The sequence below is a fragment of the Aplysia californica genome, unplaced genomic scaffold (assembly GCF_000002075.1).
Source record: "Aplysia californica isolate F4 #8 unplaced genomic scaffold, AplCal3.0 scaffold00005, whole genome shotgun sequence".
In the NCBI taxonomy this organism is placed as follows: Eukaryota; Metazoa; Mollusca; class Gastropoda; order Aplysiida; family Aplysiidae; genus Aplysia; species Aplysia californica.
The window spans coordinates 216,125-237,444 of NW_004797275.1; the positions used below are offsets into that span (position 1 = coordinate 216,125).

At 41.3% G+C, this 21,320-nt stretch overlaps 1 protein-coding gene across 1 annotated transcript in view; it reads right to left on the reverse strand.

Moving 5' to 3' along the window:
- Positions 1–21,320, reverse strand: part of LOC101857914 (sortilin-related receptor) — a gene marked incomplete in the record, with an annotated part of 121,665 nt that overhangs the window by 14,249 nt on the left and 86,096 nt on the right. The window contains 11 exon segments of the mRNA XM_013080110.2: positions 627–727; positions 2,594–2,655; positions 4,644–4,765; positions 5,297–5,406; positions 8,965–9,157; positions 11,064–11,158; positions 12,586–12,708; positions 14,518–14,752; positions 17,308–17,457; positions 18,019–18,134; positions 20,492–20,658. Coding sequence (XP_012935564.1) covers positions 627–727; positions 2,594–2,655; positions 4,644–4,765; positions 5,297–5,406; positions 8,965–9,157; positions 11,064–11,158; positions 12,586–12,708; positions 14,518–14,752; positions 17,308–17,457; positions 18,019–18,134; positions 20,492–20,658 — 1,474 coding nt within the window.

A 21,320-nucleotide genomic window follows, 5' to 3' on the forward strand; every position in this document is an offset into this window, starting at 1 on the left:
GAACCATCATTAACCCTTTCACAGCCTTTTCTAAGACAGCATAAGCTTCTTGGTGAGGTTATAAAGCATCCGCCTGATCAATCGTCTCCAGCAGGTTTTCCGGTCATTTTGGGGGTTTATTTATTGCCTCTTTTTTTTTCAGTAGGAATACTTTAAGCCAAGTTGTCATGTAGCTTATGTGAATGTGTGGTTTTTAGAGGACACAATCGTGAAGTTCTTAAAACAGCGCTTCCACCAGCCGAAGCTGAAAAGTAAGGAAAATTCTGCCGACCAACTCGCAATGAACGTATGGGGCATAGCGGAATAAAGGCCGATTGCAGAAAATGCGCGATCTGGCAGGTATCTATAACATTAACTTATTGCCGAGAGAATTACTGTAAATATCTGTAGCTTTTACAAAAAGATACGAAGGCGAGTACGGATCTATTGCTACGGAATTTCAGTAGATATCTAGTCCTACGCTGTCACAGTTTTTTTACGGAGGGAGTTGATAATGATGAAGGAACAAGTACAGAACTGGAAGAAAGTACGGATTTCCGTAAAAATACGGAAGAGTGGAAGCACTACTAAAAGCAAGGAAAAAAAGAAATCCCCCCCCATAAATCAATAGCAAAGTTTCAATTTACCTTAAAGTTTTGCGTGTCTTTCTGAGGCCAAATCCAGAAGATGGACAGACTGTCCACGCCCGTCACCGCAAACTGGACGTCGCTGATGGCCCCAAGCTCGGCTGAAACACATGGACACTTTTCTTTTTAGTTTTTCTTTTTTCTTTCTTTATTATATTTTTTTAAAATTTTAAATAGTAGAAGGTTTTATGGCACTCGCAACTGCATAAGGCCACATGAGCGCCAAGGGGTGGGTGTCAACAGAGAAGTCTTTACAGGGTATCAGACTTAGGCTGCTCACCTCTCTAGCTTCAACAGCACAAGGTCTGCTTCGACTGTCAAGGCACCCTGGAAATAGCAGGTCACAAGAGAGTGACAAACATACAAAAGAAGTAGAGGAAAATGACCATAGTAAGGATCAGGAAAGAAAAAGCAGCAGTTCCCTGTGGTAGATCAGGCACAGTTATGAGCATGACATGAGTCAGCCCATTTACAATTCTACTATGCTTGAACGAGAAATGTCCCCCTTTGGGAATGGCCTAAAGACACTACAGTCAGTGGCACTGCCCCGGGGGGTAATTATTTTAGTTAAAGTAAGAGTATTACTATACTTGCAACACAATTAGCTCATACATACATGCCGAAGATCAAAGGCGTTATTAGACGGTAACTTACACACAAAAAAAAGTGGAGGAGAGATAAGGACCAGAGGTGTTTAATTGGACAGAAAAGACCGGAGCATCCACCAACCACCCACCTCTATCATTACGGCAAAGCAAAAGTTAAATACCTCAGTCAAATAAACAAAAATGAAAATGGTGGAAAAGGGCGGAGAGCAAAGGAGGGGTTGGGGTAGGAGGCTAGAGGAAAGGAAGGGTAGTGGTGGGGTGGGGTGGGGAGAGGAAAGGAGGAGTGGGGGAGGGGTATGTTAACAATAAAACAGTTCTTTAACCCTTTGAGCCCTGGCCACCGATACACCGGTGGATGAGCGACACCCTATCCCCAAGCCCGCCCCCCTGAGAAAACGTGGGTGGGGAAAACAGCGTTTACAACACAAGACATTACTGATTATTTTGAAAATCTTTCTGAATTAGATTCTACTAATGACAGGGACAACCCTGAGTGGATATGGAATCATCCAAATGTGATTCTGACGATCATATAAAAGTTAGTAATATATTGCTCAGGAGTTCAGGCAGAGGGGTATGGTAGCTTTAGGAGGTCAGGGCTCAAAGGGTTAATGAGGTGAAAGAAAGTACAGAAAATAAAAATTAACAAATCCTTTAAAACAAAAACCACAAACTAAATCCAAGACATGCTCAATTAAAACGTTTTCAAAGTTCAATATAATTAGTTTAGTCTTTTAGAGGTTTTACAATATTTGGAAACACAAATAAATCATATAAACATAAATAGATAAAATAATGTCAGTAACACAGGGTTTAAGTGCGTGGTCACTGGGGTGTGTCCTTGAGCAAGACACGACAACCCTACTAAAAAAAACTGGGCACTGCACACAGGCGACCGGTAATGGCTTGGTTGAGAAACTGTTCTGTATTGGTGTAATATTGTGTATTTATGTATGTATATGTGTACGTATTTATGCATGTATGTATTTATAATTATGTATTAATGTATGTTTGCCATTGTAAAACAAATTGCCCTTCTGGGAACAATAGAAATATAATTCATTTTATCTAATTTTATTTACAAGAGCCGAAGAATAAAGATGTTACTAGTGAGTAACATACATATAGAAAAAAAGGAGGCGAAATGAGAGTGGTAGAAGTTTCATAAGGAACAAGAAAGAACCACATCAGAGCACCCACCAACTGCCCATAGTTCAAAATACGGGCGAGGAAAGTCGGACATCACATGTCAAGTGAGGTCCAAAAAAACACCCAAACATAACCCAACATAACCCCACCATACCCCCCCCCCCCACCAAACAAAAACAAAAGAAAACAAAAAGTTTTACAGCAACTCACGGATTGTCATGGTAAGCGGGTGACTTTCTTGAGAGCCGGCCACATAGGTGCGCACCGTGAACCTATAGTGACAAAAGTTGTGGTAAAGTTGTAGAGTACGGAGAGTTGGCACATCAAGAACCACATCTCACCCGGAACAGAATGGCTCTTTTAGTTTTACTACGAGTGTTACTGCACTTGCAACACAATTAGGTCATACACTCACTTACTCACTAATTCACGCACGTACACACACACACACACACACACACACACACACACACACACACATATACACACTTTGTTTTCAGTTTTAGTAAGAGTGTTGCTGCACTCGAAACACAATAGAGTCATAGAAGTGCCGAAGATTAGAGGTGTTACAAGAGAGTAGCATACACAACAAAGAAAGAGAGGAGATGAGGACAATAGATGTTTGATAGAAAACAAGGAGCAAACCACACCGAGTACCCTCCATACACACACACACACGCACATCCATACACACATACTCTCTCACATCCTCCCCTCTATACACATATGTGAGGCAGCGTGGTGGAATCATCTTATAGCTTGTTCATTTGTTTTGCTTTCAATGAAAACATTACCCATCCATCTTCAATAGAAGTGGAGATATTTTGGATTGAAGGAGATGCGGGATCATCTGATTTAAGAGGTAAATTAGCGAGAAAATGGCCGCCAAAGCTTGGTAAATTCCAAAGCTGGAGAGTCCATGGAAACTGTAAATTTATATTTTTGTGTCTTTAATCAACGTTTTCGGTGAAGTCCTCAGAGGAATGTGTTTGTAAATGGACATAAAAGATGTTGAGCCAAATAACAAAAATTTGATAAGAATTGCTATGCAGGGAGAAAACTGCTGTTTTCTTCGATTTCATTATTTGGACGAGAGCCTGATTCCAGCACGCTGCCTCACATATGTAAATATCAGCTTGCACTCAAACCGGTGTTTCTTGAGAGCAACATACAAAATAAGAAGGAGAGATAAGGACAATAGAAATTTGATAGGAAAGAAGGAGTTTAAAAACCCCACCAGAGCATTCGCCAACTACTCACAAAAAAGTTGTAAGCCCGGTCAGCCCTGTTTCAGAGAAAGCGAATAATATTTGAGAAGTACACTTTTCTTGCAACAACAAGCTCTCATTTTATTTTTCAACCAGCGTGCACAAGACTTTCATTACATGTTCTTTAACACACTTGAGCCTATTCCCTTGTATTTATGGGCTGGCCCAGTGGCCAAATCTCGTGTATTTATGAAATGTGCTCTATCGATCGATATCTCCATTGTTTTTCGGTTATAAGCTACAGCAAGCGATACACCAACAGTTGACCCACTTGTTTCGTTTCATTAAAAATTTGGCGAAGTTATGTGTGACACTTTTTGAGCTGTAACGGACTAGATATATTAAGCTGTCCCTGTGGTTTTATGCACTCCGCATAATTTAGCAAAATTTGATCATTTTTTGCAAAATTTCCGATTATTTTCCTTTATCATTCTTTGTTAAAATTAACAGAATCGCATAATTTCACATTTTGGGGCTCAGTCTGCATAATTTCAGAAATTTTCTTGCATAAAACGGCGGGGACAGATTAAGTCAGTCATCCCGCATTGCGATAGATGATTTTTATATTCTAATTGGGCGCGGGGGGGGGGGGAATGCGTAACCCCAAGACATTGCCATTTCAAAATATTGGTAAAATAAAAACTATTTGGACAATTCAAATGCAGTTTTCTTTTTCCGTGAGCTCATTTCTTTCTTTGTTTTGTTGCAGTAAAAAAAATTATGACAGCTTTCAGTCTTTTTGTGGATAATGCTTTAATATACCCCAAAACTGTCAGGCTGCTATGGTTGTCGGGTGAAAAATAGCTCAGGCTCAAGTGAATTAAAAGTATGAAGATGAAAAATGAGTTCTCTCTCTCTCTCTCTCTCTCTCTCTCTCTCTCTGTTTCTCTCTCTCACAATCCCCAGTTCCTCTCTCTTTTTCTCCCTCCCTCCTCCCACTCCATCTTCTTCCCCTACCCCTCCTTCTTCTACTTCCCCCGACCACAACTCACCTGTAGGTCTCCCCGCTGACCACCTGTTTCACCACATAAGAAAGATGTGACTCATTGGTGGCTTTTGGAGTGACAAAGTTGTTGGCACTTGAAGAACCCATCTTGATTTGCAGCAGGTATCTCTGGCAGGGAGGACAGCAAATTGTTTTAGTGTGCGTTTTAAGGCACTTGCAAAGCAAAAAAGTAACAAAAAAAGTGCCGAAGATTAGTGTTGCAAGAGAGTAACATACACAAAAAAGAAGAGATAGGCCTAAGGACGATAGATGTTTGATAAGAAAGAAGGAGAAAACTACATCAGTGCACCCGCCAACCACCCACTTTAATGAGGGTCAGGAATGAACAATGATAACCCCGCCCACTGAGGGCAACAAGTGAACAATTATAACCCCGCCCACTGAGGGCAACAAGTGAACAATGATAATCCCGCCCAGTGAGGGCAACAAGTGAACAATCATAACCCGCCCACTGAGGGCAACAAGTGAACAATGATAACCCCGCCCAGTGAGGGCAACAAGTGAACAATCATAACCCGCCCCCTGAGGGCAATAAATGAACAATTATAACCCCGCCCATATATGGATAGATAACTGCAATGACGATATGTTTCCACAAATAATGGGCACAAATGAGCAAGAAAAACCAGGTCTACTCACAACAGGCACCGGAACGTGAGAGCAGGGAGCTGACCACGTCAGGGTTACAGAGTACGACCTTTCAAATTTCTTCAGTTGACCTTTCAGGTGCTTTGGTGCGGCCGACTCATCTGAAAAAACACAAGTGTTTTAGTTTTAGTAGTAAGAGTTTAACAACACTTGCAACACAATAAGGTCATATAAGTGTCGAAGATTAAGGGTGTCACAAGATAGTAACAAATACAAAAAAGGAGGAGCGATAAGGTCAAACCACACCAGAGCAACCGCCAACAGCCCGAAAACACAGGTATCATATCTCTCACTAGTAAGTTAAGTGTATTTGTTTTAAAAATTAAATGACTTAACTACCGACACGTCACAACATTTTTGTTAAAAAGTAAAACAACATTTCAAAGTGAAAGATATCCTTTTACTTTTCCTCTCTGTTGGCCAACTTTGTTACCAAATTATTTTTAAAATTCCAATCACTGTCGGGAAAAACGGAAAGAGAAACTAAGTATATCCGTTTAAAGCGTCAAGAATTGGAACTGGAGCTTATCACACCTTTTCTATGGACGACAGTTTTGAGGGTTTTTTTTTAAAAGAGCCTTTTTTTATTTTGTAAGCATTTTACAGCACTAGGAAAACAATTAGGACATAAAAGTGCCAATGATTAGAGGTGTCACAAGCGTGTTGCAAATTTTTTTTAAAAGGAGGAGAGATAAGGACAATAGATGTTTTTTTAGTGTGGGGTTATAATAATAATAATAATAATTGCATTTATATAGCGCATATCCATGCTCAAGAGCATGCTCTATGCTATTACAACTATTATTACCCCAGCAGATCCCCTGAGAACACTCATAAACATTCTCAGCTTCCGCGGAAGCATACAGTGCAAGCTGCGGATTTCACGTGCTCAAACACTATCAAACTGACAAGATCTTTCCCTGTCTATAGCCGGGTACCCATTTCCACCTGGGTGAAGTGAGGAAAATTTGTGCCAAGTGCCTTTCCCAAGGACACAACGTCGGGCCCCTGACGGGATTTGAACCCACAACCTTACGGTATCGAGTCCAAGAGCCTAACCACTAGGCCACCGACGCTCGCAACTGCATAAGGTCATATGAGCGCGCGAAACACAAGTTAGTTTTTTTAATACGTAGTTCCCTGCACGGCTGGGTATGGGTCATTTGATCTTAAACGTTAAAATATTAAAAATTTGGCGTAGATATATGATTTCAGACTAAGACTTTCATAAAAATTTTTAATATCCGATTTTATTCTATACTACAATTTCCATAAAGGCCAATGGTCTTCATAAAATCCAAAATTCTGTTGGGACCAACGACGGAAAAAATGTCTTGCAGTTTATCTATTAGTTTTTTGTATTCTGCATTAAAAGTTTTGGTGTTTGTGCTTTCTTTGTTGTGTGTGGTCAGCTGTAAGTCAACTTTTGCCTTGGTGAGGTGTCACGGAGGGAGGTCGGGGAAAAGAAATTGTTGGATGTCTTGTTTGGAAAAGTGTAAGTTTTTTAGGTCCTCAAGGATTCTGAGGCCGAAGGGTTTGATGAGTTTTTCGTTGTTTTGGAATTTGTTTATGGTTTCTGGGTTTGTTTTAAAAATGCAGTTGTGCACTGGATTTTCTGGTGTTGAGCTCTGTTTAATTGCGTATTGTAGTGAGAGTTGTGTGCGTCTGAGTGTGAGTGATGGTATGTTTGCCTCGGTCTGGAGGCTCTCCACCGGGGAAGAGCAGAAAGCCCCCAGAGCGAGGCGGAGTCCTTGGTTTTGTACAGGGTCTAGCATTTTCAGGATGTGTGGTTTTGCCAATCCGTTGACTTGACAGCCGTAGTCAAGCCTGGACCGGACAAGGGAGATGTACAAGTGGAGAAGGGGTTTTGAGTCCCCGCCCCACTCAGGATGCGATAGAATTTTCAAAGCGTTTAACGCTTTCCGGCACCTCATGCGAAGGTCTTTGACGTGTGGTACGAATGTGAGTTTTTTGTAGAATATAACGCCGAGGAAACGAGCTTGGTTCTGGACGGGAATCCTTTCCCCGTATAGTGTCAAATCCGGTTGCAGCACACATCTGCCTGTTCAGCAGAAGTGTACTGCAACCGTCTTTGACGGGGAGGACTTGAAACCGTTTTTGCTTGCCCACTTTTCGAGTTTGTGCGGCTGCGTTTGCAGCTGCCTTTCCATAGATCACAGATGAGGATTTTTCGAACGGCAGCATATCAATAGATGTTTAACAGAGAAGAGAAGGAGCAAACCCCACCAGAGCATCTGCCAACCACCCACCTGGAAAAGTTACATAAGGACAGATGAAATAAAAGAATAAATGAACTAAGACATTAACACAGGAACAAACTAACACAAGACACAAGTACCGAAACAAGTGAAAACAGCGAGGTCAACAAACAAACAAAAAAAAGCTTATGACCTTTCTGTTGGACAAATACACACACAAATAAACAAAAAAAAGCTTATGACCTTTCTGTTGGACAAATACACAGACAAACAAACAAAAAAAAGCTTATGACCTTTCTGTTTGACAAATACACAGACAAACAAAACAACAACAACAACCATCCCATGAGATAATTAACACAAACAAACAAACAAGGATAGGGTTGTAAAGAGAGTAAAGTAAACAAACAAAGAGAGAGAAAAAAACACAAAAACCAATGAGTGGAATAAACAAGCTTTCTAGTTTTAGTTGAGGTTTTACGGCACTCGCACCTGCATTAGGTCATATGAGTGCCAAAAGATTAGAGGTGTTACAAGAGAGTAACAAACATAATAAAGAAGAAGAGGAGATAAGGACGATAGACGTTTGATAGGCAAGAAGAAGCAAACCACAGCAGAGCACCCGCCAACCACCCACATAAATAAGCAAACAAAAAAACCCAAAGTAAACAAAAAAACAAAGTAAATGAATAAAAAGAATGGCAGTATGTTAGTGTTTTAGCGCCTATAAAATGGCAGCTTGCACTGTATGCTTCCCAAGAAGTTGAAATTGTTTCAGAATGCTATCAGGTCTCCTGGGGTAATAATAAAGACTGTAACGCGCATGGAGCTTGCTGTTGAACGGGCATTTGGGCTATACAAAAAATGTAATTTATTATCATTATTAATGCATTAGACAAACAAACAAAAGAAAAAAGAGATTTTGTTTTAGTAGAGGTTTTACGGCACTCACAACTGAGCGCCAGAAGATTAGAGGTGTTACAAGAGAGTAACAAACATAAAAAAGAAGGAGGGGAGATAAGGACGATAGATGTTTGATAGGAAAAAGGATGCAAACCACACCAGAGCACCCGCCAACCACCCTTCCTGCTATCTATTACCGTTCTTAAAGACAAACAAACAAACCCATAAAAAGAGCGCATCTTCCAGCTATCTACGCTATCTATTATCATTATTAACCCTATCGTGTTTTATTATCGTATCCATACGACGAGGGAAACTCTGTGCCACCACTTTCCAAAGAGGAAATTAACTCATTAATCGGATCCGTAAGTTTGCATAGCAGTCTCTCAAAATGATTTTTTGAGAATACTGAAAGTTTCAAAGAGATCTTCAGACTAGAAGTATTCTAAAATGTGAAGAATACAACCCCGGGGGTACAAAATGACCCCAGGGTGTACGGATAGGTTTAACACAAACAAAGGCATAAAGAGAGCGCACCTTCCTGCGTGACCAATCGCTTGAAGTCGGAGAGCGGGCAGGAGCCCAGGTCGGGCTGCACAGCCACAAAGTAGCTCTCACAGGCCAGCAGGCCATGCAGCTCAAAGCTGTGGCTGGCACTTGTCTTGAAGACGTGCGGCTCCACCAGGCTCTCACGGCCCACCGCACGCGTGGAGTAGTAGATGTTGTAGTGCTGTTGAGAGGGTAAGGAGGGGGAAGATTGGGAGTAGAGAGGTAGGGAGAAAGGGGGGAGGGGAGGAAGGGAGAGGGGGGTAGGGGGAGAGAGGTTGGGGGAAGGGAGGATGGGTGGAGTTTGGAGAAGGGGGGGGGGAGGATAGGGGAAGAGGGGGGGGGGGTCAGGGGAAGAGGGGAAGAGGGGAAGGAGGGGGGTGGGGGAGGATTACAAAGGTAGAGTTAGATTTGTATAGTTTTTGTGGTTGTTGCCGTCGTTTTTGATGCAGTTGTTGTTTTTGTAGATTTTGACATTGTTGTAGTTGCTGATGTTTGTTAATGTTGTTGATATTGTCTTTGTTTTAATTGATATTGTGGCGGATGTTGACATTGTTGTTGTTATTGTTGTAGATGTTGTTGTTAACATTTTAGTTACCACTGTGGTTATTGCTGACTTTGTTGTTTCTAACGTCATTGTCGTTAAAAATCCAGAGACTTTTGGGCTTGTTCCCTACAAATACCATGCTGTAAAGTTAGAGAATTAAAGGCAAAAGAGGCAGGGGTAGGCCCACAGCAACATACTTAGAGGGAACCTAAACAAATGGGTAAAAAGGAAAGATCAGCGAAACGTAGCTTTTTTTTTTTAAGAGCATCCGAGCAAAGGAAAGAATGGAGAACATTGATCGCCGATGTCTGTCGCAGATCTGGCACTGGATGATGATGATGAAAGGTAGAAAGTCACTATAAGCTGTTCCCAGCAAAGGTCTACTTGAGGTCTACCTTTGTAAAACAAATAAAAATTGTCTCTGCACATGACGTCATGGTGAGACCCTGGCGGTGTGATGACTTTCAGTAGAGACAATAGAGATTTGCTTATACTATGTGTGCTGTTACTCAACAAAAGAAAGAAAAAGAGGCCTATCTGGACAAACGTCTGGCTTTTAAAGCAAAATATATTCACTCACACTGTTGTTCTGAGATTGTTTTATTTTATTTTTTATCACAAAGTGTGTACTTGCATCTTGATTAAACAGTTTACAAAATATATGCTGTTCATAAGCCCTTTCTATCATTTGTTACTGCAGTTTTAGAAATCGTCCACAGACATTTGTGGGATCTGTAAATCCCAATACAGAGAAGAACAGCAGTCACCAAACTTTACATTGTGCAGTGACTCTGCAGTGTATAGAAGCTTTAACGTCAGATGCACAACACAGTGGGTGACCTTGACACATGCCTTCAAATTCAAAATTGACAATTTTGAAACATTGTCTGCACAAGTTTAATTACGGGGTCAAATCAGATTCCTCTGACGCCACATTGCTAATCTTGATATGCTGATTCTGAAAATGAAACCAGTTTTTAGCTGAGGGAATTATTATTACAATTCTGCGAGCAAAAGTCTAATACCACACAGCAGCAATATTCACCTCACCTCTCCCAAATCTAACCTAGATCACACAAAAAATATCAGGTTTTGCTTGATTTCTCTATTGAGTCTCCATTGCATCGTCCAATTTTTAAATATAATTTTGCGATTACGCCTGACAGGTTTGTTGTATGAATGATAAATCATCCAGTCTTTTTACAATTCATCTTTCAGCATGACCCCACCCGTAGTAGAATATCATGTTCTAAAACGGTGACGGGGCTCATTGTTGGGCAAGGTTCTTGTCTCTTGAACCACAGCATCTGGTTCGTTCCTACAGGAGATTACTACACATCTAATACATCATCACCGCTTCTTGTACCATAAAATTAAAGAGTCAACAAAAAATGTGTCCTTTGTCCAAATAAATACCCCATACTTTCACCATATTCCATGTACATTTTCTTCACCACACCTGCTTCATTAATGAAAAGATAAGCACATCGACCCAACAACAATCACCAAGTGCCAAGGGCAAAAAAGGTGGTACCCATCATACCTGTGGAATGGTCCCGGCCTGCTGGTGATAGTGGACAATGGCGGATGTGGAGCCTGTCATGTTGACTGACTCAATGTGGACAACAGGAGCCACTCCTGCTCGGGAGCGCACAAAACAAATAAATAGACAATATGTCATGTGGCATCGGGGTGAAATTAACCATACATCAAGATAACAAAACAAAGTAATCAACATTATTCCATCTATTCGGTAAATTTTATCGATTTTTTAAATTTAAATTTGGGTTCAACACTTTAATGTCCATTTAAAACCACATTTCAGTGAAAAATCAATTTTGTTATTTTGATCTCAACCTGTTATGCCTATTTCAAAACGCATTACAGTGTGAATTTTACAGAAAAATGTTGATCAAAGGCATGAAAAATGTAAATTTGCAGTTTCCAAAGAGGAAGCCACCAAACTTTGGCAGCTATTTCACAAATATCTTTACTTCTAGATAAATGAGTATTTTTAATCATCAAAAGCAAGATAAAAATACAAGCTTTAAGACGATACCAAAAACTCTATATAACTGAAAATTGGCGAACACTTGATTACACCAAAACAGGACACGTATTACAGGAGAAAATAAATTGCTCAGAAAGTATTACTTAAGTTTTAGTAGAGGTTTTACGGCGCTCGCAACTGCATAAGGTCATATGAGCGCCAGAAGATTAGAGGTGTTACAAGAGAGTAACAAACATCAAAAAGAAGAAGGGGAGATAAGGACGACAGATGTTTGATTGGAAAGAAAGAGCAAACCACACCAGAGCACCCGCCAACCACCCACTCGAAAAGTATAAAGCTTGGAAGTCTTTTTTTTTTTTCAAGTTCACCATTCCTCCTAGAGGAACAACATCACCTCACGACAACAACAACAACAACAAAAGCAACAACAGCATCAGCAAGAACCTGAACAACAACAAAACCACCTCCAGCAGCACCATCAAAAAGTACACCAACACCAACAACAACAAACACCACCAACAACTATCCACTACAACCCACTAACAACAACAACAGTAACAACAACTGTCCACTACAACCGGCTAACAACAACAACAGTAACAACCAGCCCAATACTACATCAATCACCACCAACACCATCACTGCCCCTGCCACCAACAATGACAACTGCCTCCACCAACAAAAAAACCCCACCAACAACCACCACCACCACCACCACCACCACCATCCCACAAACAACAACAATAGCAGCAACAACAACAACTGTAACAACCATCACCACCACCACCAACAACAACTGCAACAACTATCATCAAAATTACCAACAACAACAGCAACAACAACAGCAACAACAACTGTAACAACCAATCCACCAACAACAACCATGCAACCACCACCGCCCCCAACAACAACCACACCACACCACCACCAACAACAACAACAACAACACCAACACCACCACCACCAACAACAACAACAACAGCAACAACAACCACACCACGACCACCAACAGCAACAACAACCACACCACTACCACCAACAAAGCATCACCCACCCTGCATGACCAGCCAGCCCCCACCCTGGCTCGTGCGTGGGTAGTTGGGCCTCCCCACCACACCCTTAGGGTACACCGCCTGCACCTCTAGCTGTACGCTGGAGCCTGGGCACAGCTTGTCCACTGGGGACAACCATATGGAAACTTCAGCAACAACATCAACAACAACATCTTCATCAACAGCGGTAACAACAACAACAACAACAGCAACAATATCAACAGCATCATCATCAACAACATCAGCAACAATGTCAGCAACAACAACAACCTCAACATCAACAACAACATCATTATCATAATCATTTATATAAATTCATTCAAAATTATATATTCGACGGCCACTCCATGTCGAGGAGAAAAGTGGACATCTTAGACAGGCAGATGTCATACACAGTGCTATTATAATGTCAAATAAGCGCAAGGAGGGAAATGGGACGTGGCTATTTGTTTGTTTGTTTTGGTAAGTGTTTTACGGCACTCGCAACTGCATAAGGTCATATGAGCGCACGGGACACACCTAATACATTCAGTTGGTAGGAAATTTTGAGGTGAAAGGAGACAATTTTAGAGAAAAAAAATTTTCGGTCACTATCCGGATTTGAACCCGGGACCTTTGAATGAGAGGCCAACACCTTAACCTCTAGGCCACGAGAGCCCCCATGTGGCTATTTGTAAAGGTGAAAGTCTTATAAGGATGGCTGTTGGAGCAGCTTCAACTATACGTGATTATATACACATAATATACGTAATTGTTGACATAGTAACTTTTTCAGGGTGCAAGGGATTCCACAATTTTACACACCTAGGCCCGAAGGGTGTTACCTTGAAACGGTTACAGTTCAGTCAAATATTGAGGGATTTGTTAGAGGGTCTTACCTTGAAACATCAAATATTGATGGATGTGTTTGTGTGAGCCCCCAAACTATTCGTAATTGTACAGAGAATCACAATATGGGTGAAAATAGGTAGTAAATGTAACACACTATCAAGTGTGTAGATCTTGTAGGTTGACGGAAATCGGTACACCCGAAAAAATATAGCTCAAGTGGCAAGCCGCTGAAACACGGAACCAAAAACACTACTGAAGTGGCGAAGAGTTAATCCTTTGAGCCCTAGCCGCCGGTACACAGGTGAGTGAGACCTTATCCCCAACCCAGCCCATCCAGGACAAAACGTGTACGGAAAATAGTGTTTGCTACACAGGACACTACTGATAATTTTGATCATCTTTCTGAATCAGATGCTAGTAGTGACGAGGACTATCCTGCGTGGGATAGAGGAAGGTGATTCCGACGATCATATCAGTGGGAGAGGAATTCTTAGTTGTAATGTGTTAGTAAGAGCTGGTGTGTTTTGCTTGTACTGCTGTCCATACGTATATATATATATATATATATATATATAAATAATGTATGTTTTAGTTTTAGTAGAGGTTTTATGGCGCTCGCAACTGCATAAGGTCATATGAGCGCCAGAAGATTAGAGGTGTTACAAGAGAGTAACAAACATAAAAAAGAAGAAGGGGAGGTAAGGACGATAGATGTTTGATAGGAAAGAAGAAGCAAACCATACCAGAGCACCCTCCAACCACTCACAAAATAATGTATGGTTGTGATGGTTCTTCTTTATGCGGTAGAACTGGTTTTTCTTGTGACTGTAAAATAGTTTTTCCTGTGAGAATGAATTATTACTTTCCAGTGATCATGTGATCGATGTAAAGCACTTGGAGCTTATACTTGTATGGGAAAGAGCGCTATATAAATGCAATCTGTTATAATCATTACACTAATAAAGGCATGCATCGCTGAGGAGCTCTGGCAGAGGAGCACGGTAGCCTCAGGAGGTCAGGGCTCAAAGGGTTTAGCCCCCATTGACACAATCACAATGTAAAAAAGAAAACCGTGCCACAGACCTCCTCAAGCCACAACTTACCCTTGTGCCATGTGACCGTCTTCTCCAGCGAGACAACTCTGCTGCCTCGCTCCTCCATGTGCACTGTGACTTTGAAGCCAGTGGCCTTGTTGTCCTTGACCCAGGTCAAGTTCACAAAACTGTCCGTCAGCTTGGCAACTTTGACCTTGAGGTCAGAGAGCGGGATCTTGTCCGACACTGTGATGTTGACCTTGCTGGAGGACTTCCCGATGCCCTTGTGGTTCACAGCCGCCACCTTGGTGGTTGGTTGGAGAAAAAAGAAGCACATTCACACAATAATGGAGAGAAAAAAAAGCGTTGCACCGTGGTGAAATTAGGCGTTCGGCAAAATAAAGAACTTGAAGAAACTAGCATTTTTTTTTCACCCGATTGGAAATTTTAATTGAAATATTTGTTTTGCTTAACATCTTTTATATCCTTTCACAAACACATCTCTCTATGAATTTACCGTACAACGTCGATCACAGGCACAAAAAAAGGTAAATTTGCCGTTTCCAACGACACTCGAGCTTTGGAAGTTATCAAACTTTGGAGGCCATTTTCTCAATAATTTCACTTCCGACACCAGACAACCCCAACCTCCTTCAATTGCAAATACCTCGATTTCTATTGAAGATATATGGGTGGGGTTGTTGTTGGGGGGTTTTTTTTTGGGGGGGGGGGGGGGGTTTCATCAAAATCAAGGCAAACAAAACTGCCTTCAAAAGATACCCAGAACTTGACGAGCATCTGATTTCACTATGTCAAGACATAAATATAATTGTAGAAGTTTTTAGCCTATATCGAAATAATGTTGTTTTTTGTTTTTTTTGGTAAGTGTTTTATTTACGGCACTCGCAACTGCATAAGGTCATATGAGCGTGTGGGACACATTTAATATTTTCAGTTGGTAGGAAATTTTGACTTTTACCCAGGTGACGGCGGAAGCCTACTCTTATCGATTTGGACCGAAAAGGGATCTTAACTCTTGTCCTGCGTCTGTGCTGAGATGCGAATCTTATCAGAAACCGATTACGTCGAACGTTCCGGGCAGGCCGCCAGGGTCACTCAGTGTGTGTACTGTTGGTGTACAGCGCGCGCACCGGGAAACGTGTGTTTTCGCCATGAATACCGCGGGAGTGTGTTAATCGATGAGGAAAATAACGCTCTATCTTTCACAGCTTTCTATCTATAAAGTGTTACAAACACATGTATAACCCCCTCTCACAAGCTGATAAAACATTACGAGTAGTTACGCCCATTCGAATAACCTTTCTGGACGCTCTCGTTGTTAGGAATGACCTGAGGTTCCAAAGGGGATAATATAGGTCAATTTCCGAATGTTTTGCACTCAAATCGTTCTTTGTACCAGCACAATGGTATTCAAAGCTATCAAACAAGCTTATTTTTTATCATGTAGTATCATTTCATACAAAATCAAGCTCATTTGAAAGATTTTGTATAGAAAAATGGAAGCCTTGTTTCCTGACTATCCTTTCGAGCTCCTCATGTCTAAGTGGGTCAATTTCTTCTATGATTTCATTGGACGAACATCTAGAGCTACCAACTTGGCATGTTTTGAATGAGACGTATGCCTCGATTACGAACCAACGCAAGCGGTTCTAGAAGAAGGCCACAAACGCACACAAACTAAAGCAGACTGAGGCACACACACTTGACCTGCGCAAATGGGGATCTGACTCGCGACCCGAATTTCACTTAAGATGATGCGCGGTGCGCATGCGCTGAGCCAGGGGCTACACTGATTCGGGACCAGAACGTAGGCGAGGTGCTGAAATAGACTTACCGGGCAACATAAACCCGGCCCCCGCAGGACGAGGGTTAATGTGAGCAACTTGCACACTGGACCTCCGAGACTTTTTGCCCCTGTCCGAGAAGGCTAGGTGTAGATCTTTCCTACCATAAGATCAGGAGTTTGGCTGCAAGAAGGAGCCAGGGAGTAGCAGTAGAAAGACTGCAGAAAGAATCAGAAGCCCATAGGAGGGGGCAAAGGAGGTGAGGGGGTGGGGGCAGAAAGTGGAGGCGAAAGTAGACAACAAAACATTGCAAGAGGGTAGGAAAGGAGATGAAAGGAGACAATTTTAGAGAAAAAAAATTCTCGGCGCTATCTGAATTCAACCCGAGACCCATTGAATGAGAGGCGAACACCTTTACCTCTAGGCCATGAGTCCCTCACTATGTCGATCACTAACGAGGCGTGCTACTTCAACCATGCCTGTCAGGGCCAACCCCAGTAGAGAGGGACGCTAACCCCTTCCTAAATTATCTAAATGCGAGGAATCGTGGGGAAATCAGACGCTTGTCAAAATGATAAAATTCTTGATACAGGCATTTTTTTGGGGGGGGGGTTGGCAATTTTTTTATTTTTGTTGTTTAGCACAACACCTTATATGTCCAATTAAAAACACATTTCTGTGTGGATTTACTGAAAAACATTGATTAAATACACAAGAGATGTGAATTTTCAGTTCCCACGGACTCTCAAGCTATAGAAGTCACCAAACTTTGGCGGCCATTTTCTCGCTAATCTAACCTCTGAAACCAGGCAAGCCCTATCTCCTTCAATAGAAAATATCTCGACTTCTGTTCAAGACAGATGGGTATTTTTACACAATAGCAAGACAAATGAACAAGTTTTAAGATGATACCCATAACTGTACATGTTCAAAAATTGACGAATGCCCAATTCCATTGCATTGCGACACAAATATGTGTTCTCAATGAGGGTGTGGATTTCTACAATTGAAGATCATTTCCAAGAATTCCGAGGTCAAGGCCTCCACAACTCACCCAGAAGTCGTACTTCCTTCCGTTATGGATGCCGTCGACAACGACGGTCTTGAAGTCCCGATGATTGGTTCTCATGGCCGAGGCGGGCACCAGCTTCTCCTGTACGTCTCCCACACTGGTGCCGTCCGGGGCCATCTCCTGGTAGTAAACCTGCCAGCACACAAAACACAACGGAGGAAAAAAATAAATTTGGATGAAATGGTTCTGGTATAATGCCCCTCTAGACTCTATTAGGTCATTTAATAGGCGGGACCTCCGAGTTTAACGCCCATCTCCGACAGGACCAAGCCAAAAGGGCAATTTGTGTAAAGCATCTTTCCCAAGGGCACAATGTCAGACTGAGCAGAGGCTCGAACCCCAAAACCCACAATCTCATGACCAACCGTCCGGTAGCCGAACCACTAGGCTACCAGCGCCTCATATGAATGGTTTCTTGGAGGAAGGGGGGAGGGGGGGAGAATAATTATCAGGATCATGTATCTTTTTCTTAAGAGCATCCAAGCAAAGAAAGGAATAGGGAACCAAGACAGCTGATGTCTGTCACGGATCTTGCACTCGATGATGACAACGATCACGATAATGACAGTCCAAGAGGACAGAACACAGGTCCAACTGCACTTCTCTCCACTTTAAAAAAAAAAAGTAAAAAAACCCAAAAAACAAACAAAAACAAGAAAAATAAAATGTTTTACAGTAAAGAACAAAACCTACATTGTAGCGCAGGATTTCCCCACGTGACACACTAGGCCTCTGCCACAACACGTCCACGCCCAGCAAGTTGTATTCATTGTGAACTCGCACTTTCAAATTCTCCGGGGCAGCAGGAACTGAAAAAAACAAAAAAACCTAAAACAAAAAATCTAACACAAAACAAAATAAATTGTTTAAAGTGTTAAAAAATAAGACAAAGTTAACTCAAAGACATATCACGTCTTATGTTTCTGTTGTTGCAGGGTCAGTGTAGTAGTTGTCCACTTTTTCCTGCAGAACAACTTTAGCCATGGTAGAAGTTTTACGACAACACAATATGGTCAAATAAGTGCCAAAGATTAAAGGTGTTATGAGAGAGTAACAAACACCAAAAAAAAAAGGATTAGAGATAAGGATGATAGATGTTTGATAGGAAAGAAGGAGCAAACCATATCAGAACGCCCGCCAACCATCCGCATCCTGCAGAACAAATGTGTCACGTCGTGGTGGAAAGAAGCGCTCGTCAATTTTTGGGCATGTAAATTCATGGGCATCGTCTTAAAGCTTGTTCAGTTGTCTTACCATTGGTGGAAAAAAATGCCCATCTATCTTGAATATAAGTCGAGATATTTGAGATTGAAGAAGACGAGGTCACCTGGTTTCAAAGGTAAGTTTAGCAAGAAAATGGGCGCCAAAGTTTGATTACTTCCATAGCGTGATAGTTCATGGAAATTGAAAACTTACATTTTTTATGCCTTTAACTCTTTTCTTACCAGGCCAAATTCCACCACTGGCCCAGGGCTTTTCCCTGACCTATCTTTACGCTCCTACCCCGCCAAAGGAAAATGTCAAAACATCCAACTAAACACATTCAAACCATATCATATGGCCCATCAAACTGAAGGTTAAAAAATTATCTATCAGATGGTGATACAATATTGAAGATTTATTCCAATTATAGTAGTTTGTGGTTTCTAAAACTGATTATGCAATATTGAAGATGCCGTGTGAAATCAACAATTTTCCTGCTTTGAAAGGTCATATCTAAAAAAGTACCATAACAGCATCATTCAAACTTCCCAAGTAGGATGTCTCAATGGTATGTATGTGTAGCTATTAGAGAAGTGAAAACATGAGACATACTGGAGTCAGGGGAGCACTTTTCTGTTCATTTTCACGTTTCAAAGGGGACAGACAAAAGCGATGAAATGACTAAAAATTGTCTGTCAGTGTCATACTTTCTTTCTTATCTGCTCAAAGGAAGTCTATTCTATTATTTCAAAAACATGGATCGGTCGATGATTTCGTGTCTTTTCATTACTGGATCAGAATAGATAGCGAGCCACTCGAGCCGTATTTCGCGGCTCTCTGTCCAGCGAGGCCACATCCGCGAGCCCGTGGTAGGAAAAGTGTTAATCAATGTTTCTCAGTAAAACCTCCAAGAAATGTGTTTTTAATTGGACAACAGTGGTACTAAGCCATATAACAAAAATTCGATAAAAATTGACAGTTTCTTCAATTTCATTATTTTGATGAGCACCTGATTTCCCCATGCTGCCTCACAAACGATGACCTAAGTAACACTGAAGAGACAGAAGAATACACAGAGAGCTAAACCAGAGAACAAACCAATCACTTCTGCAAAGCTAACTAACGGACATGTATACAAAAATGTTTTTTACATTTTTGTTCATTTTTTTGAAAATGCAAATAAGTTTTACTGCACTTGCAACACAATAAGGTGGTATAAGTGCTGAAGATTAGAGGTGTTACAAGAGAGTAACAAACACAAAAATAGAAGGAGAGATAAGGAAAATAGACGCCAAATAGAAAAGAAAGATAAAACCACACCAGAGCCCCCTCCAGCCACCTACGGTTCAATATACTGGAGAGGAAAATCTGACAATATGTGTCAAATAAGGCTTAAAATTTCAACACACAACCAGCCATACCCCATACCCTACCCCAAACAAACCCCCATAAAACAATAACAAAAATGTATCTCCGCCCCCACCACCACCAATTTCTTTCACCCTAACTACATGAAATTGTCTTCCTACACAAGTGGTACATGCACTGGCATAAAATAAACACAGAGTAAGAAATGTAAATTAAGGAAGTGTACAAGCAATAAGGTGGGGGGGGGGGAGAGAGAGAGTACATTTATTATGATTATTCAAGTATGAGAGAGAGGAGCCCTTGAATATCGAGGGGTTTTCCCCCTGAACCAACTTCCAGAACAAGTAAGTGAAATGTGTGCTTGTGTGCTTTAGTTTTGTTTGGCAAGAGTTTTACAGCGCTCGCAACAATACGCCATATGAGCGCATGCGACACAAGTTTGTTGTTTTCGCGTTAGCTTACAACACAGCCTAGTTTTACTTTTAGGTTGAAGTTTTAAAATTCTGGGGGGGGGGGGGGGGAAGAGGAGTACCCCACAATTCTGAGAAGGAAAAAAAATTAGTAAACTCACTTAAAAATAAAAAAGTAAACTCACCTCCCTCCTCCGTTCTCTCATACAGATTGTACAGTGCACACTTATCTTCGAAGAAGACGAATCTGTATGCGGTGTAAGGCACTAGATCCACGACATCCAGGTGTGTGTTACTCACATTGACTTGCACCCAGGTCAAGTTGGCCAATGGGACCTCCGACTCAACCATGCTGAGAAATGAAATCATGTGGAAAAAAAAGGGTAAGGACCTCGGACTCAATCATGCTGGGAAAAGAAAGCATAAATGTAAAATTGTGTCACGACGTGGTGGGATCAGGCTCTCGTCAATTTTGGGGCATTTAGAGTTATTGGTGTCATCTTAAAGCTTGTTTATTTGTCTCGCTTTCAATGAAAAAATAATCAATCTATCTTCAACCGAGATACTTTGGATTGAAGGGGTGGGGATCACCTGGTTTCAGAGGTAAAATGACAGAGAAAAAGACTGCCAAAGTTTGGTGACTTCCAAAGCATGACAGTCTGTGGAGACTGTACATTTACACCTTCGTGCCTTCAATCAATGCTGTTCAGTAAAAGCCACTCAGCAAAACGTTTTTAAATTGATATAAAAGGTGTTGAATAAACAAAAGAAAATTCGACAAAAATTGCCAAATGAGAAGAAGAAAAATGCCATTTTCTTCAATTTTATTATTTTGATGAGCGCCTAATTTCACAACGCAGCCTTACAATTAGAGTGAGGACCTCAGACTCAACCATACTGGGAAAACAAAGTATAAATGTAAAAATAGAGTAAGGACCAGGAGTAGATTCTGTAGGGAAGGAGTGGGAAGAGAAAGAGAGAGAGAGAGAGAGAGAGAGAGAGAGAGAGAGAGAG